Below are 24,417 nucleotides of genomic sequence, written 5' to 3'. Positions count from 1 at the left end.
TCTAATGTGGATGGCTTTTAGATGACTTCATCGAATCCAATAACATGGATCAACCAATGGCTTTTTCTGATTAGCAAAGTTTTGCACTTTCACTGAAAAAAAAAAAGGAATAAACATAACGGCAAAAAAGGAGTCTCAAACATTACCTAAAACCCTGCTTATTTTGGCTACCACCTAGTGTGTACTTTTCCAGCATGCTCAACTTACCCTTTAGTTTATATTCCGGAAGTACCCCTCTTGGGACAAGGTTTCCTTTGAAGGTTTGACAAGGGGATTCGTCTTCTCAGGTAGTCTTTGATCCTCACACACACTTCTTTTGCCCTGTCCAGAGTCTAAGAGTACAGCCTCAGGCTGACCCAAATGCCTAAGAACTGCCTCTTATTAAATTTTCCATGGATGCCAGGCACTGTGCTCTCTTCATTCTGAGTAGAGACTGCTGAGCAGCGGTGAATTTCAGAGGCAGTGGCTTTGATTCCTTGTGGGTGAGAGGAAGCAGACCACAGGAACCTACAACCTAATCGGCTAAGAGATCATACATGCTCCACCTAGGAGCATGTGCCACAATATGAATTCATATAGACGTTATACCATCTGAAAAGCTTGTTTTCTGCCCTGCGTAGTGCTAGGCCTAAAGGAAGTCACAATGAACGAGCTCCATGTGGTCTCTGATCTCAGGGAACTTACAGAAAAGAGGAAAAGAAAGTCTGATAAGCAATTCCTGGAAGTAGTGTGTTTTAGGAAGTAAAGAACCCCAATACTATACAGCTACAGTCATCAAGACAGCATGGTATTGGTACAAAAACAGACATATAGAACAATGGAACAGAACAGAGAGCCCAGAAATGAACCCACAAACTTTTGGTCAGCTCATCTTCGACAAAGGAGACAAGAATATACAATAGAATAAAGACAGTCTCTTCAGCAAATGGTGCTGGGAAAACTGGACAGCAGCATGTAAATCAATGAAGCTAGAACACTCCCTTACACCATACACAAAAATAAACTCAAAATGGATCAAAGACTTAAACATAAGACAAAATACAATAAACCTCCTAGAAGAAAATATAGGCAAAACATTATCTCACATACATCTCAAAAATGTTCTCCTAGGGCAGTCTACTCAAGCAGCAGAAACAAAAGCAAGAATAAACAAATGGGACCTAATTAAACTTACAAGCTTCTCCACAGCAAAGGAAACCATGAACAAAACAAAACAACCAGCTACGGAATGGGAGAAAATTTTTGCAAAAGATGAAACTGACAAAGGCTTGATCTCCAGAATATATAAGCAGCTCATATGACTTAATAAGAAAAAACCAAACAATCCAATCGAAAAATGGGCAGAAGACCTGAACAAGCAATTCTCCGAGGAAGAAATACAAATGATCAATAGGCATACGAAAAAATGCTTAATATCACTAATTATCAGAGAAATGCAAATCAAAACTGCAATGAGGTATCACTTCACACCAGCCAGAATGGCCATCATTCAAAAGTCCACAAATGACAAATGCTGGAGAGGCTGTGGAGAAAAGGGAACCCTCCTACACTGCTGGTGAGAATGCAGTTTGGTGCAGCCACTGTGGAAAGCAGTATGGAGATTCCTCAAAAGACTAGGAATAGACTTACCGTATGACCCAGGAATCCTACTCCTGGGCATATATCCAGAAGGAACCCTACTTCAGGATGACACCTGCACCCCAATGTTCATAGCAGCACTATTTACAATAGCCAAGACATGGAAACAGCCTAAATGTCCATTGACAGATGACTGGATAAAGATGTGGTATATTTATACAATGGAATACTATTCAGCCATAAAAACTGACAACATAATGCCATTTGCAGCAACATGGATGTCCCTGGAGAATGTCATTCTAAGTGAAGTAAGCCAGAAAGAGAAAGAAAAATACCATATGAGATCGCTCATATGTGGAATCTAAAAAAAAAGAACATTAATATGAAATAGAAACAGACTTATAGACATAGAATACAAACTTGTGGTTGCCGGGGGGAGGGGATTGGGAAGGGACAGACTGGGAGTTCAAAATTTTATAGATACTGACAGGAATACATAGAATAGACAAACAAGATTATACTGTATAGCACAGGGAAATATATACAAAATCTTGTGGTTTCTCACAGCAAAAAAGAATGTGACAATGAATATATGTATGTTCATGTATAACTGAAAAATCGTGCTCTACACTGGAAATTGATACAACATTGTAAATTGACTATAACTCAATTTAAAAAAATGTTAAAAAAAAAAAAAGGAAGTAAAGAACCCGGTTTATTGGATGCAGAAGCCTGTTATGCCTTGCTGCCACCATAGCCAAAAGAAAATGCTGAATAATTGACAAAAACGTAACTTTCTTGAACCCATCAAGAGAACTGAGTTCACAGGCAACCAGCTAGCCTGAAATCTAGAAGAGAACAGACAGGAGCGCTAGCTCACCTGTAACAAGGATGAAGACAGCACCACCTGACAAGAGAGTAAACTTTCTCCTAAAAATCTTTAACCAGTTGCTAAGGCCAAATGTGGGCTGGTATGGTAGAGAGTCTAGGGGCCTCGGGCACAAGGAAGATTCTCACCTACTCGCAGGGTCTCCTTGGACCACCAGGTACTCACGAGGAAGCCTGTGGGTAGGACCAGAGATAGGGAAAAGCCTCCCTCCTCAGCCAGATCCACGACGTTACTAAGTACACGTTCTATCTTCCAAGGTACCGCAGACATTTTTGCCAGTTGTTTCCCTCCCAAATAACTACATAGCCTTCTTCTAACATCTAGTGGCAGTTTTCTTGTATTTCCAGCCATTAAGCTGCTTTCTTGCTGCTGAGTTTTAAAGTCAATGCCTATTTTAAGTTTTCGTGACAACAACATCCTATTTCTGACACTAACTTCTGTGTCTGTTATCTACTGCTACCTAACCACCGTTGTGTGCTCATAATTCCGTGAATCAGCAATCTGAGCTGAATTCAGCATGGCAGTTCTGGTGCCCAGGGTCATTTATGCACCTTCAGTCACCTGGTGGCTTGTCCGGGGTCAGATGGTCTAAGAGGGCCTCACTTGCTTGCCTGACGATTGGTGCTGACGATCAGCAAAGCCTCTCTCCCCATGTGGTCTCCCATCCTATAGGAGGCTGGCCCAGACTGCTTCACACTCTGCTCTCAAGAGTCTAGCCACAGCCAAAATTTAGAGGGCAAAGGCCAATGTGTGTTTCAAGCCTGTTTCTATCATGTTTAATAATGTTCCATTGGCCAAAGAAAGTCATGTGATCGAGCTCATCTTCAAGGGGTAGGAAAGTAAACTCCACCTCTTAAGGAGCATCAAAGTCACATCAAAAAGAGACGTACGTAGAGGGACGGGCAAAATTATCATGGCAACAATCTAACCACATCATTGTTCACCAAAAAAAAAAAAAAAAAAAAAGAGGCAAATTAAAACACAAGAAACCACTTACCCACTAATACAGCTAAAATTAAACTGACAGCACCACATTGTCAAACAAATGAAACTTCCATTCATTGATGATGGAAGTATAAATTGTTCCAGCCACTCTGGAAGACTGTTTGGCAATATCTACTGATGCTAAAGCTACCCTACCCAACACTTGCCCAGCAATTCCACTCCAAAGTTTATACCCAAGAGAACTGAGAACATACGTTCACAGTAAGACTTGCACACAAACATTCTCAGCAGCTTTATTCATAAGAGCAAAACCCGGGAAGAACCCAAATGTCCATAAACAGAATAGAGCTTTTAAACTGCAGTATATTCGGGCAATGGGATACTACATAGCAATTTTAAAAGAGAATAAACTACTGATAAAGTGACAAAGACTTGATTTCATGGACACTATATTAAGTGAAAACACCGGGCACAAGAGGGCATACTGTGTGGTTCTATTTCTCTGAACAGGAAAAACAAAACTAAGGTGATAGAAGTCAGAACACTGGTTACCTCTGGGGATGGGGCTTATTATTGACTGGGGTAGGACCCAATGGAACCTTCTGGGGAGATAAAATATTTGTATCTTGATGTGGGTGGTGTAGACATATATAAAATTCATTCAGGTGTACACTAACACTTATGAACTTTTACATAAGTTATACCTCAATTAAAGAATATTAAAAACACAAAAATAGATCCCTGTATGTACAGGTAAAAATGGAGAATGGCCCCAGGAGTGAAGCTCTAGAGAGCATGGATCTTGGAGCCAGACTCTGTCCCTTAACATCTGCATGACCTTGGTTAACTCACCTCAACTTGCCGGGCCTCAGTTTCCTCATCTGTGAATTGGGGATAACAGTACCTTCCTCAAAAGTGTCATTGTGAGGACTACATAACTCCAAAGATGCAAAGTTTAGGGTAGTAGCTACTATCCAGTAATAGTAAGCTCTAAATAATTATTTGCCGTTGTGATGATGAATGAGTGGATATTCACAGAGAGATAGTCACTCTAAGATAAAAGGAACAATTTTCTGGAAACTTATAAAATGTCAAAAATATTTTCACTTAATTCCATTGCTTCAAAATACATAAGTGTTTAAGTTGACAGAATTACAAGATATATTCAGGAACCCATAATCATGGTGGGAGAGTTTAATGTAGCTTTCACAGTAAATGACAGATCAGAGACTGCTAAGGACTGAATGTTTGTGTTCCCCAAAATTCATATACTGAAGCCGAATCCCCAGGGTGATGGTGTTAGGAGGTGGGGCCTTTGGAAGGTAATTAGGTTAAGAGGGGGGATTAGTGCCCTTATAAAAGAGACCCCAGAGGGTTCTCTTGCTCCCCTTCTGCCACGGGAGGACACAGCAAGCAGATGGCCATCCACCAACCGGGAAGCAGGCCCCCACCAGACATCAAATCTGCCAGCCTTGATTTTGGACTTCCAACCTCCAGAACTCTGACTGTAAGAAATAAATTCTGTTCTTTATAAGCCACTCAGTTGATACTATTTTTGTTATAGCAGCCTGAACTAAGACAGAGACCAGTATTTTAAAATGTGTAGACATTTCACTACTGTATCTAAAATAGATAAACAACAAGGACCTATCATATAGCACAGGGAACTATATTTAATTTCTTGTAATGAGCCGTAATGGAAAAGACACTGAAAATATATATACGTGTATGTATATGTATAACTGAATCACTTTGCTGTACACCTGAAACTAACATTGTAAATCAACTACACTTCAATAAAAAATAAGAAAAATAAATAAAATGTGTAGACTTTGAAATACAAATAATATGCTCCATCTAGTGGACACATGTAGAATACAACACACTGACTTCAACCATTCATAAAAATTGACCATATGCTAAGGGCATCAATTAGAGACTGCACTCAGCCACAATAAAACCAGCCCAGCCTTCCCCCAGACTCCCCCCCACAAAAAAAAATGCAGTGTCATGTACCAGTAAGAAATATATCTTTTTTATATAACAAGATGTCCAGAAATAAACAGCCCAGGACTGGTACAGCCACACAAAGATGCCAACTGGGGAACCAGGATGGTTGTGACTTCCGGCCACACTTCTGGCTTTCACTCTCATGGTCACAGGATGGCCCCTCTGGCACTGGACATGGTCTGCTTGCACAAAAGGCAAGAAGGAGAGGGTTCTGACTGAATGAAACCATTCCTTCGCAACATCTTTCCCAGGACTCACACCCAATGATGTCTCATACTTACACTGGCCAGGACTAGGGGGCGTGGCCTCCCTGGTGGCAAGAGGGACAGGGAAATAAAGGGCTTTTTTTTTTAATAGTGCACATTCCCAATCTGAACAGAAAAAAACCTAGGTGCTTTTGTAAGTAAGAAGGGACAAATCTGGTAGGCAAGTAGCAAGACATGCCACACTAGACCTAAAAGCAAATCTCCACAAATACTTAACATTCAACAACATAAAACCACACACTCTGCTCATAGCGTAATTAAATGAGAAAGCAACAACAGGAAGGCAACTTTAAAAATACCCACATACATGCAGGAACTTTCCAGAATGAGAGCAACAGTATCTTGAACGGGGTGTGGATCACACATGTGTATACCTCTGTCAAACTCATCCAAATGTACACTTAAGACTTATGCATCTTCAGTGTGATTTACACCTCTATAAAAATATCCCCAGGAACTGTTATTTAAAATCTAATTCCATTTAACACATGCATCAAAGAATAAGTGAGAATGGAAACTAAGACAATATGGAGAATTAAACCAAAATGAAAATACACATTGAAAGGTGTGATGTCGCTAAACAAGCACTAGGAGAGATGATTACAGCCCTGAAAGTTTGCGTTTTTTACAAACTGGAAGTTAATCAGCAAGCGGCCCACGGTAGGGAAGCGAAGCTGATAAAGGCAGGCAGCCCATCCTGACGCCCTCCCTCCCGGCGTGAGTCCTCTTATGCACGGTAAGCGAGGAGCTGTGCCGGAAGGCCTTCTCACACTGGTTACACGCGTAGGGCTTCCCCGCCGTGTGGGTCCGCACGTGCACGATCAGGTGCGAGGACTGACCAAAGGCCCGCCCGCACTCCTGGCATGCGTAGGGCTTCTTGCCGGTGTGGGTCCTCGAGTGCTTCCTGAGGGACGAGGGCTCGCTGAAGGCTCGCCCGCACTCCTGGCACGCGTAGGGCTTCTCTCCCGTGTGGGTCCGCATGTGGCTCTTGAGGGTGGAGAGGCGGCTCAAGACCTGCCCGCAGGTGGCACACTCGTACAGCTTCTCCCCCGTGTGGATCCTCTTGTGGACATTCAGGTGCGTGCTCGTCCGGAAGGGCTTCCCACACTGGCTGCATTCGTATGGCTTCTCTCTGGTGTGGGTCCGCAGGTGCGTCTTCAGCGACGAGTGTTCCCTGAAGGCTTTCCCACACTGGCCACATTCAAAGGGCTTCTCTCCCGTGTGAGTTCTCACGTGGCTCCTCAGCGACGACGGCTGATTGAAAGCCTTCCCGCAGTCCTTGCACTCGTAGGGCTTCTCGCCCGTGTGGTTTCTCTGGTGCAAGATCAGGTTAAAGTTCCTCGTGAAGGTTTTCCCACACTGACTGCACTCAAAGGGCTTCTCTCCAGTGTGGGTTCTCAGGTGTCGCCGCAGGTTCGAGGAATACTTGAAGGCCTGCCGACACTCCTGACACTCAAAGCACTTCTCCGCCGTGTGAGTCTTCTCGTGCCTGAGGAGGTCGGAGCTGTACCTGAAGGATTTCTCACATTTGTTACATGCGAAGGTTCTATCCCCGCTACGGGTCTTCTCAGGCACCACCAGGTGAGCGGTCTGGAAGAAGGACTTCCCGCTCTCTCGGCATTCACAGGGGCTCCCTCCAGCATGAACCCCCTGGTACTGAAAAAGTGGTTTGATGCTGTTGAAGGGTTTCCCAAGTTCACTGTATTTATAGAGTTTTTCTCCAGTCTGAGGTTGGTCCTGTCAATTGAGGAGAACGGGAGACCAGAGGCTTTACTGCATTCACGGCTACTATATCCTCCCCCAGGCGAACTGCGTGGAGGAGACAGACTCTCCTACAGCTGCCACCTCTGCCAGTTTAGTGAGTCTACACCACTGCCGCCCTGAGTTCCTCCAGGTAGGCACTCCACCACAGAGTGTCTTTCATGGGGCCTCTTAGATGTAAACTTTTTCTGAATTGTTTAAGGCTAAACTAAACTTTCAGTGCTCTACATCTAGGTCAGATTTACGAAGATGGTTAGCTGTGGGGGCTCTGTGAAGACACGTCTTGCCCTACATTTAGAGTTTTCCTCCAGTTCGTGCCAATCACAGACTCTCCCAAGAAACGGCTTTCACTTGGACGAGTCCCGCTTGCCTTGACTCCCTCTGGGCTCCTGGGCTTTGCTTCTAACCCACAGCCACCCTGGGCTTTCCCTTCTGCGCAGGACCAAGAACAGCCCCTTGGTACCTTACCCCTTTCATGCCAAAGGATGGAATCCCCGCAAAAAAATCTTGGTTAGGAACTGAGTCTTGGGGTTGAAGTTGAGGTTCTGGAATGAATTAAGGGGAGACAGGGATATTAAGTGCACAGAGAAGGAAACTGTGGAATCGAGATGACCTATAAAGTAATCTAGGCACATGCAGATTTTTTTTTTAAACACTGATTGTTAGTATAGGAAGAAGCTGTGAAGAGGAGGAACGTATCAAAGTGCAAAGGAAAATTTTAAGGTGTTTGGCTATGTGAGGAGTTACCTAATCACAGAAACAATGAATGGAGATAGTAAATAATTTGCTAAGAAAGGGTTCTATGAAAATCGGGACTGATGTTGAGAGAAAGCACTAGTAAGAACACTCAGTGGGGAGGAACTGGATGAAATATACACACGGAAATGCTACGTGTGAAAAGGAGGTAGGATGATCTGTCCATGAAACCAGAGCAAGGTATTAGAGATGAACAGGGAATGGAAAGAGGAAAGAAAGTGGAATTTACTAAGGGAGCTCAGCCAAACAGCCTTCCCCACCAAGGGCGCTGAAAGCGGTTCTTCTTCCCGACAGTTTCCAAATCTAACACTTCTCCCTCCCCATCAAAGCCGGTGCTCCCCTAATCTGCCGGATGCTCACCTGCATGGGCTCCTGGGAAGAGCCCTCTCTCGGTGATGCAGAGCTCCTCTCTTGGCTCCAAATGGGAGAACATACTGGGTGTGCAGAGTTGATCTCCTGCTCGTGTGGAAAGATGCAGGGGGTGAGCAGACCGTGCCTGCCATGAGATGGGGGCCTATATTCTGGAGTCTTTAGGGGCCCTGGAGGTGGGAACAGCAAAATGACAGCACCTCCACTCTGATGGCACAGCCGAGGTCTCTCACTAAGGAACCAAAGTACAGGCTCCCTCAATGGGTCCCGGAGGACACTGGGACTCTCCAGTCCCCAAAACCTGGGGCCTGACTCAGGGGTGGACTTGAGAAGCCCAGAAATAGCAGATAGACCTTCATTTCTGCAGGGAAGCCACTAGACTATAAGCACCACGAGGACAGGACTCGTCTGTCTCTTCACCTCTCAGTTTCCCAAACCATCATCATACCAGGAACGCACCGAGGCCGCGGGAGTGTGTGGATGAAGCACCAAGGCCGGCCTTACCCACAGAGGCCAGGTTCCTATAGTTCTCCAGCATCACGTCTCTGTACAGGCTTCTCTGAGCAGAGTCCAGAAACAGCCATTCTTCTGGTGTGAACAGCACAGCCACATCGGCAAAGGTGACTGGTTCCTAAAATGCACGCACACCCACCCACTCCAGCTCAGTCAGGGGCCACCCCCCCCCCAAGTACTCAAGAGGATGGTGGGCGGCTTGCAGGCCTGGGGAAGGGAAAACTCCAACCCCACCCCACACAGAGGATTTTCAGACAGGGTTCTGAGGTCTCTTGGCTCAAGCCTCAGAACCAGAACCCTTCTCCATCTACTCTTCCCTCCCGAAAGACAGCATCCCGAGGTGTGGCAGCAAAGGACCTCAACTTCACGTCAGGGCTTAGGACCCTCCAGCTCCAGGGCCCAGCGGACCTGAGTGTGCTGCAGGCAGAAGGAGGACACTTGGTAAAAGACACCGTTTGCTCTTGGGAGACTGACGACTGTGAGACAAGGACAGCTCACATCCTCGCCCTGCTTTCCCTCCTGCTGCTCAGCTGAACGTGGCCCCCAGTTCCCCAGGGAAGGCCTGGATGAGGGAGTGTGGTCACTGCCTCCCCACTGCTAGAAGCCCAGTGCCTGGAAGCCTGGAGACCAGCTGAGGGGACGAGAAGCTCCCAGACAGGGGGAGGGGACAAGGAGGCAAAGCAAGAAAAAGGCTAAGGATTTCTTACTCACCTGCAGACAGGCGGTCAGTACCCCAGGAGCCACAGCTTCACCCCCTGTGCTCACCTCCTGGGGCCAGGCGGGGTCCTGAGTGGGCAGACCTACAGGAGAAGAGGGGGCCCTGAGGGACTGGGCTGGCCCAGTGAGGACATCAGTTCTTCGGGATCAGGACTGCACCCTTATGACCTCATTTAACCCTAATTACCTTCCCTTGAAGCCCGGTCTCCAGTAGAGTCCAATACATGGGAGGTCAGAGCTTTAATATACGAATTTGAAGGGGAGAGTCCATAGCATCTGAAGACACTCTTGGATGTCATGTCTAGGATGTTATGGGCTGAATAGTGTCCCTCCAAAGCTTCATATGTTGAAGTGCTAACCCCAGTATCTCAGAAAATAACTGTATTTGGACACAGGGTCTTTAAAGAGGTCATTAAATTAAAAGGAGGTCAGTAGGGTAGGTCCTAATCCAATGATTGGTGTCCTTATAAGAAAAGGAAGTTTGGACACGAACACGGACAGAGGGAAAACACAGGAAGAAGATGGACATCCACGAGCCAAAGAGAGATGCCTAGAACAGATCGCAGCCCTCAGAAGAAACCAACCCTGCCAGCACCTTGATCTTGGACTACTGTCCTCCAAAACTGTGAGAAAACAAATTTCTGTTATTTAAGCCACCCAGTCTGTGGCAGTTTGTTATGGCAGCCCCGGCAAACTAAGACAGAGGGAGGTGGTATCTGGAGGCCAGTGAGTGGAGGCCAGGGATGCTGCTAAACATCCCACAGCACACAGGTCAGCCCCACCGCAGAGAATGACCCAGCCCCAGTGTCAGTAGTGCTGTGGTTGAGACTCTGGTCTAAACTCACATTTCCCACAGTTCCTCTCTGCCCCCCAAGATAAAGCCCTCCTGTTATATGTTTCCACTGCCCTCTGGTCTCCATTTTAAAATCTGACCACCAAATATATCCAGGGGAAATTCTGATTTGAAAAGATACATGCACCCCAATGTTCACAGCAGCACTATTTACAACAGCCAAGATATGGAAGCAATCTAATGTCCATCAACTGATAACTGGATAAAGAAGTTGTGGTATATGTGTACACACACACACACACACACACGTATACATACATACATACATACATACAGTGGAGTATTACTCAGCCATAAAAAATGCCATGTGCAGCAACATGGATGGACGTAGAGACTGTCATACTAAGTAAAGTAACTCAGAAAGAGAAAGACAAATGTCATAGGATATCACTTATATGTGTAACCTAAAAAATGATACAAATGAACATATTTACAAAATAAAAACAGACTCACAGACAGAGAAAACAAAATTATGGTTACCAGGGGGAGAAGGTGGGTGGAGAGATAAACTTGCAGTTCAGGAGTACAAACCACTACATGTAAAACAGATAAACAGCAAGGTCCTACTGTATAGCACAGAGAACTATATTCAGTATCATGTAATAGCCTATAATGAAAAAGAATATGAAAAGGAATATATATATAAAACTGAATCGCTATGCTGTACACCAGAAACTAACACAACATTGTAAGTTGACTATACCTCAATGAAAAAAAAAACTTGATAGCCCAGCCCAGCCACACTGCCAGCTCTGCAGGGGAGGGTATCAGCGTCCTGTCTGCCATTGTTTCCAGTGCCCATCTCCCCACCGGGTGACAGTGTCACTTCTAGAGTACTTCAGGAGTACAGAGTACTCCAAGGACTTCAAGAGGACTTCACAGCAGGGCCTGGCACAGAAGGCTTACCAAAAATACACAGGAGAGTGACATATAACCCAAACCTAAAAATTACTTCCTGTCCGTGATCTGGTACAGATTCCAAATCTAAGACTGGATGATCTTGTTGAGAAACAAAGTTTATTTTTCTCACTCCAAGGCAAGATGGAAGGAAACCAATGCCTTGCAATTAAAGCTAAGATGTAATTTGTCCTCCAGAATTAACTTTTTCCCCCACGTCTCAGGAGATGTGGCTTTCAACCTCATTTTTTGTTTTAAAGCTCAGTTCAAACATGTGCTGTTTATAGTCAATTCAAATTGTAACCTTCAGCATGGATGTGATTGCGCAGGGAAGAATTTAACTGTGCCCAAAAAGAGATCTGGCCATTGCCATAGCTGAGTGGGGTCTGCTCTTTCCTAACAAAAGGATCTGAGACCAAAAAAAAAAAAAAAAAAGAATCCCAGCCCACAATCCTTAGAAAGTGCCCTTCCCCTTGCATACAGATAATGAGCAATGACTTCCTGTGTCCTCTCCCTGACGCATGGCAGTGACTACAGTCAAAGGAAAAGGCAGCAGGATGCAAATTCCCAGACACAGGACAGGAGCGGGGGCCCTGCGGCTGCCAGTTCCACCCAGCGCTCACTCACCACAACCTCCGGCCACCCACAGGTTGGGGAGGCCCCGCACAGGCTCCAGCGTGGCCACCCTCTGAATCTGCACAGCCACCTTCGGCCCCTGGACAGAGTGACGGGAACAGAGGAGAGTCACACAGTCGGTGGGATCCGCTCACACCTGCTCACCCGGACTGACTCTGCATGGCTGGCCCTGCTTTGGGGAACATACTAATAAAAGGAGGGACATGACCTGTTTACCTGGTCCAGACTGACAATTCTTCAATACAAAGCTCATCACTGTCATAGAATTTCAATTCCAAGATGGAACGGAGATAGGGGGCCCTGGTAGAGGAGGCCTCCTCTGCGTAGCCTCCAGCAGTGGGGGAAACGCTGGAGCAAACAGGGGCAGGGGGTGGCCAGCAGATGAAGGTGTAGAGAGAGGATACAGAGATGGACCCCTGCAAATGAGGGGAGGTGTAAATTATTCCCACATGGAAGCCCTGTGTGGGAGAAAGGACTCTCCTATACCGCCGGCCACTCCCTCCAGAAAGGTGTTCCAACTGACTTGCATTTCTAAGGGATGCCTCTGGTCTCTGTGTCCAGGGTGGGACCCAGTGGCAGCTGGCGCCTGTCCAGAGCAGTTCCCGGGGGTCCAGGAGAACTAATGGGGGCTCTGGGCAGGGTGGTGACACTAGGGCCAGGAGGAGCAGTCAGAGGTAGGTTTATATTTTGGAGGAAAAGCTGGCAGGAATTGGTGGTGGGCGGGAAGGGCAGGGCCTTCAGAGCAGGTGATGGGCAGGGACAGGTGAGACGAGGCCCCTTCTCCTCAGGGCAGGGCTCAAAGCACACCTTAAAGTGTCCTTCTCTGTAACTCTCCCCACCTCAGTACAAAAACACAAGGCCCTAAGCCAAGGGCTCTGTTACCAGCCTGGACACTCCTGGCCCAGCCCTTGGGTCACAGGACTCACTCATTGCTGTAGGCTTCCTGGCCATGAACTGGGGGGAAATGAGGGTGGAAGAACTGGAGGGGAAAAGAGCTGGACCCAGAGAGGCAGGGCCTAGGCCCCAGGTGCAAGCCCCTCCCCTAGGACTGCTCTGGGCCCGACATCACACTGGGGATATTTGCATTCAATACAGAAACGCTTGTTCAGTAGTTCTTACCAGGAGCTAAGCCCGGACCACCAGCATGTCCCCAGTTCCCAAGAGTTGGCCCTAGATTCCTCCCTCCCTCCAACTTCCGCACTCACAGAAATCCTGAACCCCAGGCGTTCCTGGCCGGGGTTGGGGCCCTCCTGGCAAACCACTTTTCAGGCTTACTGTGTATCCAGAAGACCAAGGTGACTCCCAGAGGGCTGACCGGTCCTCTGGAGTTGGAGGTGCTCCCCTCGCTCCCATCGCGGGCCTGATCTGCATCCTCAGGTCCAGCCCCGATCCCTGGGGAAAGGCGTGCAGGGTGCTGAGCAGGACAGAGGTGACCTCAAGGCCCTTCTCACCCTCGGAGACCCTAAGTTTGGGGTCAGTGCCATCAGAAGTTGGGGAATGTGGGTCTGGCAGTTTCAGACCTGGTGACACCCGTTCCTACACTGTGGGCGCCAGCCACCAATGAGGGTCTTAGAGGATGGATTATGCTAGAGACCTGGAAACAGACCGACCTCTTTCTGGTTCTGGGGGGCCCTGGCTGGAGGTTAGGCCACAAGCCCTCGGAGGAGCTGCAGGACATGTTGCTAGAAAGGATTCTGCAGAAAGGCTGGGAGCCCTTGCCTTGGCTCTGAACATGAATGCTGTTCTGGTTTCTAAGAGTCTGCATTTGTCTATTTGGCATCCACCAATCACAGGCCCAAACTCATGGCCACGGGTGTTTACATCTCCCCTGTGATCCACAGCCCACACCCTAAGCCACCTTCTTTATTTAGTGCTCACACACCAAGCCAATATTCCTCCCCCAACAAATCACCCAGGCCAGGTACCAGACAACTGGGGACAGCCCCTTTGCCCCAAGGTCCCCAGAATTACTCAAACTCACCAATCCTATTCTGTTCACCCTGTTCTGCCTTGCCTTTCCTGCAGAAACCCCAATAAAGCTCTGGCCTAGACACCCTCCTCACTCCCGTCTGCCTCCTGACGGACCCTGGTGCTTTCCCATGTGGCCCTGTGTGGTGTGGCAAGCGCTCTCTTCTCAGGAAATGTAAGTCACAAAAACCTTCTCTGTGGACCCAACCTCTCCACATCACCACTCAGTCACCTCCAGAAATTAAAATCCTGCGGGCACTTTTTTTTTTTGTCTACTGAGGAACGGAAAGATGGCAGAAAGAGTCCGTGGTACCATTTTGAGACAAATGTTCTGAACTGAATAATTCTGAAACAGATTACTCTTCTTGAAGAAAAGGTTTTTAGGGGTTCAGCCTATTTGTTCAACATATACCTACTGAGCACTGCTGGGCTGGGCACGGTGGATCCAACAGAAGACAAAAGAGGTGAAACCACAGCCTCCAGGAGCTGGGTGTTGGGATCCCTGACAACTTTCCCATGTTCCTTACAATCAGAGTAGCCCTCCCTCCTGCAGTTCCAGCTCCTCCAGGAGCCTCTCCCACCACAGTTAAATCATCAGCTGCCTCCTCTCCAGGCAGAGTTTGCCCCTGACAAGGAGAGGATGATGACGAAAAGCTCACCAACATCCATGCCGCTGGGGGCACGTTTTCATCGTTTTCAGAGGTGTGCCTTGTTCTCTGAGGACAGTGCAGGCTCCACCACTGGGCTTTCTCACACCTGTAACTTTCCCAGGGCATCTCTAACAGGCAGCACGTCTCTGGTCGCTGCTGGAGAGCAAACCGTACTGCACACCATCGATGCCTGACTCTCGCTGATGGACACGTTTACTCGGGGGAATCTTGCAGGAAGAGAGAATCTTAAGCCATAGGTGGGGGTTGCCCACATTCATGAGTCACCGGTGCTCCCTGCAGACACTTCACGTCCTTGAGAAGTGCCCTGGCTCAAACGTCTGCCTGGCCCTGGTGTGCATTTCCAACTCGGGTATGCCTCGACTTCTCCTATGAGAGGGAATGAAGAATCATCCGTGAACCTTACCATTTGCAAATCATGGGGTGAACCTGCCTCCAAGGCATCCTGCACAGGAGTAGACCCTCTGGGTTTAAGCTGAGATTCCCAGTCTAAAATAAATAGAAAAAAAAGAAAAATTACCTTCTTTCAGAAAGAAGCAGTGGTATGAAATTGACACACACAACACGTACTTTTTTTTAGTACTGACCCTAAACTTGGGATAACACTGAAAGGGAAGAAGCTATCAGTGAGCAAAGGGAGACTCTGAGGAGCAGGGCTGTGTGTGGAAATTGGCAGTGATGGGAATGAGGTGGAAATAAGGGGTATTTTTACCCCAGCAGAAGAATCCATGAAGATTGAGACTGATGTTGTCAGAAAGAGAGGGTTATCTGACAAACAAGTAAGAAGCGATTAGGTAGGGAACACACAAAGAAACGTTCACTTTAAAGAAGAAATGTACAATGAGTGTGTGTGACACGGAGAAAGCGGAACCCGCATCCACCGCTGGTGAGAAGGCAAAATAGTGCACCTATTTTAGAAAGCACTTTGGCAGTTCTTTGGAAAGTTAAAAAAATAAAATGACCCAGCAATTCCGCTCCTAAGGATATACCCCAGAGAAATGAAAACATGCCCGCATAAAATCCTGTACACAAATGTTCAGAGTAGCTCTACTCACAGTCGCTAAAAAGGGGAAACAACCCAAATGCCCATCATCTGATGAATGGAAAAACAGAATGCGGCCCATCCACATGATGGAATGTTGTTCGTCCTCAAAAAGGAACAAACCATTCCATGCTACAACATGGATGAACCTCAAAAACGTGATGCTGAGGGAAAGAAGTCAGATATCAAAGATCGAATGTTGTTGATTCCACTTCTATGAAATGTCCAGAACAAGCAAATCCAGAGAGACAGACAGTGGATTAGTGCTGCTGGGGGGGTGGGGGTGACTGCTAACAGGTACAGGGCTTCTTTCTGAGGTGATGGAAGCATTCTGGCATTAGAGAGTAGTGATTATTGCACAACTCTGTGAGTAAGCTAAAAACCTCTGAATGTACACTTTAAAGGGATGAATTTTACAATATATGAATATCTCAATTTAAAAAAAAAGAGACAGATATCAGAACAGATCTTTTTCTGAGGCAAACAGTAAGTGTGACAGGGCAGTTAGAAAGTAAAAACAGAAGAAAAGCTAAAGGAACTCACCCCAAATAGCCTCACTTCCCCTCAGAATAAAGAACCTTGAAAATGCTCTCAAATTGACACTTCCCAGCAGTACCAACCCCCGGACTGCGTGGGTCACAACACCCTACACCCCTGGTACTCACCCTCACCCGTGGTGCAGAGAATGCCTCGTTCCACTGCCCTCAGCTCTTCTCTCAGTGCCCCCTGGGAGACCAGACTGGGTTTGCATGGTGAAGTCCCTGCTCGAGGAAAAAGACACACATGCTGAGGGAGGGAGGGCTTGCAGAGGAAAATAAATGCTTCTCCAGCCTGCCCGCCTTCCACCTGGGCCTCAGTTCCTGACCCTGAGCAAGTATTCGGGATAGTTAAGTGATCACGTCCAATGTCTAATGAACTCAGTGAGTTTCTCTCACAAGGGCCCAAACCGCAAACACCCTCCTCTCTGCCCCATGGAGCTGAGGCTCTCTGAGTCCCCAAGCCCAAGACCAAGCTCAGTGGGACCCACACAGGTCCTGACAACAGAGAGAATTAAGTGGACGCAATACATGGAGCTGTTATCCCGGGGAAGCCAGTGAACATCAAATCCTACGAAATCCACATGGCAACTTTGTGGTCACATGGCAGGCACCTAAAAAGCATTTGACACCTGCGTACAGGAAGGATCGGAGCAGTGCCAGCCTTACCCCTGGGAGCCAGGGTCCTGCAGTTGTCCAGCAGCACGTATCTGCACAGTTTCCTCCGAGCATCATCCAGCAACGCCCACTCCTGCATGAGCCCCACTGCCACATCCTCCAAGGTGACTGATTCCTAAGGCAGCACATATATTCCGGCTCAGCAAGGACCACCCCCACCATTCTGTAGGACGGGCGGTTATCACTGGGGCGGGCAGACCCACTTTAAGGACAGACAGAGTGCTCTCTCCAAAGCAGGGCTGGGCAAACCCAGCCTGCTCCCTGTTTGTGTAAATAAAGTTTTACTGGCACACAGCCACACCCATTCGTGTATCTCTATGGCTGTTTTTGTGCTAAGGGCAGAACTGAGGAGTTGCTAAAGGGAGATCATATGGCGTGCCCAGCCAAAAATAATTACTTTCTTTTAACATCTGGACAAACCTGGAAGTATAAGCTTTGGCTCTTTGTTGCTCCACTAACCAGTGAAGACAGAGCCTGATCTCAGCTTTAAAGACCTTTTCCTAAACTCCTTATTTAAGTTATCAAAAGTTTTTTGTTTGTTTGTTTGAGGGGAAGGTAATTAAGTTTACTTATTTAGTTATTTAAATGGAGGTGCTGGGGATTGAACCCAGGGCCTCATGCCTACTAGGCACGTGCTCTACACTGAGCTCTACCTTCTCCACAAGGCATCAAACGTTTGGGCTTGACCTTTTAATATTCATGAAGTCCCTAGGACACCTCCGCAGACATATATAAGACATACATAAGTCATCTTTTATGCCTGTTAAAACAGGACTTCCACTGCATCTGAGAAACTTCATGACCTTTTAATCTCAGAGTCTCTAGAACAGCACTGTCTGATAAAGCTCTCCGTGACGGTGGGAATGGCCAATGCCCATACCTTCCAAAAAGGCAGCCACCAGCACCTTTCCAGAAAGGCTGCTGAGCACTTGAGACATACAGCTTGGCTGACTGAGAAACTGAATTTTTCATTTTGTTGGGACTTTAATTAATTTTATTTTTATATATCCATGCGTGTTTTCAGTAGGTCTCACAAGGCATGGCAGGGACAGCCCTGGAGAAGCTCTGCTGCTCCCGGCTCTGAAGGAGCCCTGCACTGCAGCCAGACTCCAGAATTAGGCCCAGAGTCGTGGAGTATTTGGGGGGACCCTCCTCCCAAGCCAGTTCCCTCTGGAGGTCAGGCATTGAAGGAGGTTGTCAGGTCCCGAGGGGCAGGGCTAAAGATGCCCCACACTTCCCCTTCCCTTTCTTCCTCAGTTGGGGAGGGGGGCAGGGAGAGAGGGGACAGGGCCCAGAGTACATAACTGTCCACCCCCCCAACCATCCCGACTCCCCCTTCCTCCTCACCATGACACCAGCGCCAGGGTTTAAAGTTTCAGTAAGTATCCTCCCTGCAATAAAAGAGACATGGAGGTAAAAGAAGAAATGAGGGTGGAAGCAGAACACCGAGCAGGTGTCTGGCACAGGTAACCCCATTTTTGTAGGCCACCAGCAGGACAGCCAAGCAAAACAGCGATACATGGAAATTATCTCAATAAGCAGCATGTTGGGCCCCGAGCCACCTTTCACACCACAGCCCCTGACCTCTTCTACTGGTTCCTCCCACCTAATAAAAGGATCGTTTCTCCTCTTATGTCCCCTCAAAACACCTCTAACACCCTCTCCTTTTCCTCCACTGCCCTTACCAAGTTGTGACTTCCATATTTATTTGTTTAGGTGAGTTTGCCTCTCTCCGAATACAGTGTAAACTCTCGAAGTACAGACCTGTGTCCACTTTTCTCAGGACTCCAAATCCTGCCACCAGCACAGCACGTGACGCCTACTAAGTACTTTCTGTATTAAAGGTTGGCAAATTTTTTCTGTAAAAGGCCAGATAGCAAAATGTCTAAGGATCTGGGGGCTATATGATCTGTATTGCCACTATTTCACTGTGGTTGTAGCACAAATATAGCCACAGAGAACACATAAACACGTGTGTTCCAATAAAATTTTATTCACAGAAACCAGCATTGGGGCATATTTGGCGCGCAGGCCATGGTTTGCCACCCCCTACTCTGTATCACGTGGTAGAGACTACATCAATCACCACACTCTCAATTCTACCTCCTACGCGTCTCAAACATTCCAACTTTTCCACTTCCACGGCCATCTGAGACTTGAACTTACTCAAGCTCCTACATGTGGACTTTGCATTCATTCTTGTCCAGCCCAAACTCCATGCTCAATCCAAAAGCTGGTGTTTTGTTTAAATCACAAAATCATATTCCACCCCTACTTAAAACTCTGATTCAGTGGCTTCCCAGTGGCCTTAGAACGAGGTCCAACGTTAACCATGACCTTCAGGGCTTTGCCTTCCTTTCCACCTGGCTCCTTCACTCCACACTTTTGTCTTCTGTATCTTAGCTCTCCCTGTCTTTCCTCAGCTCCTGGAATACGCCAGGCTTTGCACTGCCTGATGCACTGTGCTTCTCATGTTCCTTCAAATCTCCCCACTCCCACTCCACAGCCTGCTCCCTTGTCTAGTTACATATAATCCCTCTTTTAGGTTCAAACATTTGTCCCTTTTAAGACATTTTGCCTGACCTCCTCCTCAGCTTCTTCTGTTCTGTGTCTCTATATCACCCTTGTCATTATTCATTTAAAATCTGTCTTCCCAGCTAGAAAAAAGCCTCCACATGGGCGAGCACAGTATCTATTTTGGTTGCATTGTTTTCCCTATGCAGAGCCTGGCTCATTGAGGGCACACCAAAGGAAAATATGGCAAACAATCAGCACTCCCCAAGAATAATTCAGTATGGCTAGACTAAGAAGGCACGTGCCTGCGCCCCACACTCACATACAAGCACACAAAACAGCACAGAAGTCAAAACTGAAAATGACTTAAAATGCCTGTCCATATAACAAAAATCACAACATTAGGTTTCAGGTATCTTTAAGAAACATTAATTCTTTCTAAAAAGGCAAGGTGGGACATGAATTCTCTTTGAAAACAAACACCTCACTCATTACATTGAAATCAGATGTTTTTCTCCAGAATTAATTTTTTCCCCTCATTTCTCATTAGAAGTGAGCCCTTGCTAATTACCCCCATAAATAAATAAATGAATAAATAAATAAATAAATGAATAAATAAATAAATGAATAAATAAATAAATAAATAAATAAATAAATAAATAAATAAATAAATAAATAAAATAAAATAAATTAAAAAGAGGTGTGCCTTACAGGGGAGGGTCTAGCACAGTGACATTGTGTAGCTTGCTCGGCATGCATGAGGTCCTGGGTTCAATGCCTAGTATTTCCATTAAAGCAAACAAACAAACAAATAAACCTAATTACCTTCCCCCTCTCAAAAAAGAATAAGCTAAAGTGAGATTGAGAAATGTAAAAGGTACTTAATAAAAAGATTTTTTTAAAAAAAGAAGTGAGCCTTAAAACCCTAATATTAAAAAAAGACATCCCATTTACAGCCAACTCAACTTCAATTTCCAGTACTAATAAAGTTTGTGTCATCTTTTTCCCGGAGCCCCCATGTTTTGAAGCTTTATGGTGATTTATAGGATGGAGCCAACTGGAAAAGAACTGAACAGTCTTACTGTTCCTTGATGTTAACAAGGCTTGTGACAAGAGAAATGGATTTCTTAAGACACGCTCCCCTTGCAATGAAGAAAACTGATACTCACAAAGTAAAAGTCACAAATTAAAAGCACTGTCAAAAGAATAAGGAAAAGAAGTAAGGAAGAGAAAGGAAAGGAAAGGGAAGGGAAACGCAAATTTAACTAACAGGTCCTAAGTTAAAGAACTGCAAATCGTCAGTCACCAAAAAAAAAAAAAAAAAAAAAAAACCTCATCTAATTCATCCCTTGATAGAGAGTACATTCAATTATTACAATTCACAGGCGAAGTCACTCAAACCAATTTGCGTATGTAGACTCAGATTTAACTTTTCATCTGCAGAGCTAGATAATATGAAATGTAGTATGAAATAAAACGTGATGTATTAGTAAACAGTTATCCTGCATAAGGGAGACTGGGTAGGCCTACAAATCAAGGAGGACGAGTGAGTGCTGGGGCCAGCCAACGTCACCATTCATTTGCTGCAGGACCTAGACTGTACTTCGTGATTTCCCTTTCAATAGCTGGATGACAGCCCTCTGCCCGAATAAGGGGGACCCACGGGCGACAGACTGGGCAGGGGGAGCCCGGCTGCAGAACCGAGCTGTGGGGGCCCCATCCCGGCCCCGGGGCGACCGCGGGGAGGAAGCACCCTAGCCCGGGCAGCCGTCCTCAGCGCTCCAGCTGCTCCCCGCGCCCGAGGAGCCCTCCCCGCCCTCCCGAGAGGCCGGGCCGCACCTGCAGACAAGCCGGAGACACTCCCACCGCAACGCGCCGCGCCGCGCCGCGCCGCGCCGCGCCGTCCCACACAGCCACCGCCGTCCGCCGCCGCTGCGCACTTCCGCTTCCGGTCTCAGGACAGCCGGAAGCGGAAGTAGCCGGGGTTCCGACTCTCAGGCAGTGGTGGAAAGGTTAACTCCTTCTTCATCCAACCTCGGAGGAGAAATTTTAGTTTCCTTCCAAGTGGGAGTGAGCTTAGGCTCTGGGGTGGAGTCGGACCAGACCAGGAGTGTGGGGTTAGGGGCGGGGTGTACTCCAGATGAACTGGTCTAAAGACCGGGCTTAAGCTGAATGGGCGGGGATTGAGGAGAGGCGTGGTCTCGCTGGCACATTGGGATGTTCAATGTTTTTTGTGTTGAAGTGTAGTAGGTATACAGTATTATGTTTCTGGTGTACAGCAAAGTGATTCAGTTATACATATATATATTCTTTTTCGGATTCTTTTCCATTATAGGTTATTATAAGATATTGAATATAGTTCCCTGTGCTACACAGTAGGTCCTTGTTTATCTCTTTTATGTAGTGTGTGTATGTTAATCCTGAACTCCTAACTTATCCCTCCCCCACACTTCCCCTTTAGTAACCATAGTTTGTTTTCTATGTCTGTGAGTCTATTTCTGGTTTGTAAATAAGTTCATTTCTATCCTTTTTTTTTAGATTCCACATATAAGTGATATCATATGGTATTCTTCTTTCTCTTTCTGGCTTACTTCACTTAGAATGGTGATCTCCAGGTTCAACCATGTTGCTGCAAGTGGCATTATTTTATTCTTCTTCATCACTGAAGAGTATTCCATTGTATAAATATACCAGGCTTCTTTATCCAGTCATCTGTCAGTGAACACTTAAGTTGTTTCCCTGTCTTGGCTATTGTAAATGGTGCTTGTTGCAGCAGTATTTATTATAGGGTAAAAATGGAAGCAGCCTAAGTGTGTTGTCCATCAGTGGGGGGTTGAATAAATAATTCCTTACAGTGCAATATGATGAAGACATTAAAACTGAAGTGGCTTGTATTTTAAAATACTTACTCAAAATACATCAGTAGTATGAGTTAATTATACAATATCCTTATTTTTTTCTCCTCTGACATGTACTTATTCTCAGACTTGCTCTGCACCCACTGTCTGATTTTATTACCTAGAAGTATTTCCATGAAAAGTGTATTTTTTAACAAAGGGAAGAAAATCAGATTTTGTTAGTACTGTGAATGCATTCCTCCTGAATACTAAATGAATTGGCAAGATTAACCCCACTTGAAATGAGAGAAAAATTGAGAGTGAGTGAAAGTAATCACCCTGACATAAAATCACTGAGCACAGAGAAAGTATATCTTAAACATTTGCTGGATGGATAAGTAGATGATAGGTGAATGGATGGGGGGATGATGGATGGGTAGGTGGGGGGATGAATAAATGTGAAGACCAAGTTCCTACCTCCCATTTTTATGTACTTGTTACAAAGTTAAGCTTATTAACTTAATGAGAATCTTTAGACCTGAATTTTCAAGTGCGATAAGAACATACTAATAGATTTACGGTGATATGTAAAGGAACTAGTTAATATCTCTATAGGATTTGCTTCAGTCTTCATACCCCAAAGATTTAGACCTTCTTCTATACCTCAGTCCTGCTTCATAAACCCAGCATTTGAAAGTACTTTGAATTTCTTATTCCTTAGTTTTCCCAGAAGGTGGCAGTATGGTGTAAGGACTAAGTACTCTCTAGTTCCAAATTGGATTCAACCATTATCATCATCAATAAAATAGTATTGATAACTAGGGACTTTATCTGCGCTCTTCCGTAATCCAAGTATAATATTTCTTTTTTTCCAGGCATAAATGTATGTTTAAATTTTTACAATAAACAAAAACATACTTCTAAGTGAAGGTTTTCCCATATTTCCAAATAAGATGTTGAACATACCTTATAATGAATTTTGTATTTGACCTTTTTTTTTGGTAAATACAGTTGTGAATATTGAGCTACAGACTCTTAAAAAAAAAAAATTCTCCCCTTGAAAGGGCGGGGAGGGATAAATTAGGGGGTTGGGATTAACAGACACACGTTACTATATATCTAATAAACAACAAAGACCTAATGTATAGCACAGGGAATTATATTCAGTTTCTCATAATAACATATTAATGGAAAAGAATCTGGAAAGAAACTATATATGTATGTGTATGTATAAGTGAATCACTTGGCTGCACACCTGAAACTAACATTGTAAATCAACTACACTTTAATTTAAAAAAAAAATTCTTAAGTTCTCCTTAACATGCACCTTTTCTGAGATTGGTGCAGCAACATCCAGGAAGATAATCTCCATTTTTTATCTTTAGTTTGAAGTCTTAATATCAAAAGAAGATCCTAAAACAATTCTTTCACAAAAATAAGTCAGCTTTATGCTGTAAAAACATTAGTTCTTTGTCAAAGGTCATGTTCATCTGTCCTCATTTGCTGTTGCCACCTGTCAGCATCATCTGGAAGAGATCAGAGATTTTTTCTTCACAGTGACTCCTACATGCAGCTCGTTAGCTGTCCAGGTATGATTTACAGCCTAAATGTCTAACACTGTCAATCAAACAAGAGCTGCACTGTGGTTTCATGAGCCTGAACATGCTGACCTAGTCCTAGTGTCTTCTACACGACTTGGCAGATCTTGGAGGGACAGTACTGGAACTCCTCATCACAGTCCTTTCTGCTTTTGCCACAGGTCTCATAGCACCTGTGACGTTGGTTGCAGCACTTTGTTGGGGGAGGGGTGCCAATACTCAGATGAACCCCAGTGAAGGGCCACATCCATCTGGCAGGAAAAGTACATAACCATCACCTGGGAAGGTCTTAGACCCATCACTGCACTTACACTGGCAGAGCTGGTCCTCACCTCCCAGGAGGCCCAAGGTTCGTGTCTATCAGTCTGTGGTCTGGGCCTGCTCCT

The 24,417-nt window shown here is 45.7% G+C and overlaps 1 protein-coding gene across 2 annotated transcripts; it reads right to left on the bottom strand.

The window, feature by feature from the left end:
* Positions 1-5,425: 5,425 nt before the first annotated feature.
* ZNF333 (zinc finger protein 333) lies at positions 5,426-21,561 on the bottom strand. 2 transcript variants are annotated; one of them, XM_031437468.2, is made up of 12 exons: positions 21,436-21,561; positions 18,430-18,473; positions 17,074-17,197; positions 16,534-16,629; positions 15,233-15,315; positions 13,466-13,582; positions 12,182-12,269; positions 9,799-9,887; positions 9,079-9,205; positions 8,566-8,661; positions 7,918-7,994; positions 5,426-7,425 (listed from the first exon to the last, which is right to left on the bottom strand). In XM_031437468.2, the coding sequence occupies exons 2-12, from the start codon at positions 18,430-18,432 to the stop codon at positions 6,328-6,330; spliced, it is 1,998 nt and encodes a 665-aa protein (XP_031293328.1). In that variant the 5' UTR covers positions 18,433-18,473; positions 21,436-21,561; the 3' UTR covers positions 5,426-6,327. The 2 variants fall into 2 exon arrangements, with proteins under 2 accessions (XP_031293328.1, XP_031293329.1); XM_031437469.2 differs by lacking the exons at positions 15,233-15,315; positions 16,534-16,629; positions 17,074-17,197; positions 18,430-18,473; positions 21,436-21,561 and adding an exon at positions 14,818-15,226.
* Between the last annotated feature and the right edge of the window lie 2,856 nt (positions 21,562-24,417).

This window comes from Camelus dromedarius, chromosome 27, assembly GCF_036321535.1.
Source record: "Camelus dromedarius isolate mCamDro1 chromosome 27, mCamDro1.pat, whole genome shotgun sequence".
Taxonomy (NCBI): domain Eukaryota; kingdom Metazoa; phylum Chordata; class Mammalia; order Artiodactyla; family Camelidae; genus Camelus; species Camelus dromedarius.
Note: the sequence above shows the minus strand (reverse complement) of the source record. Positions and strands in the feature narration are given on the sequence as shown.

What these genes read in the sequence shown, in the direction of transcription:
- ZNF333 (XM_031437468.2), bottom strand. An exon ending in CTTGGTCTTCTGGATACACA is followed by an intron (nt 12,270 to 13,465) that starts GTAAGCCTGAAA and finishes CACTCTGTCCAG; the next exon opens with GGGCCGAAGGTGGCTGTGCA. An exon ending in TAGGAACCTGGCCTCTGTGG is followed by an intron (nt 8,662 to 9,078) that starts GTAAGGCCGGCC and finishes CCACACGAGCAG; the next exon opens with GAGATCAACTCTGCACACCC.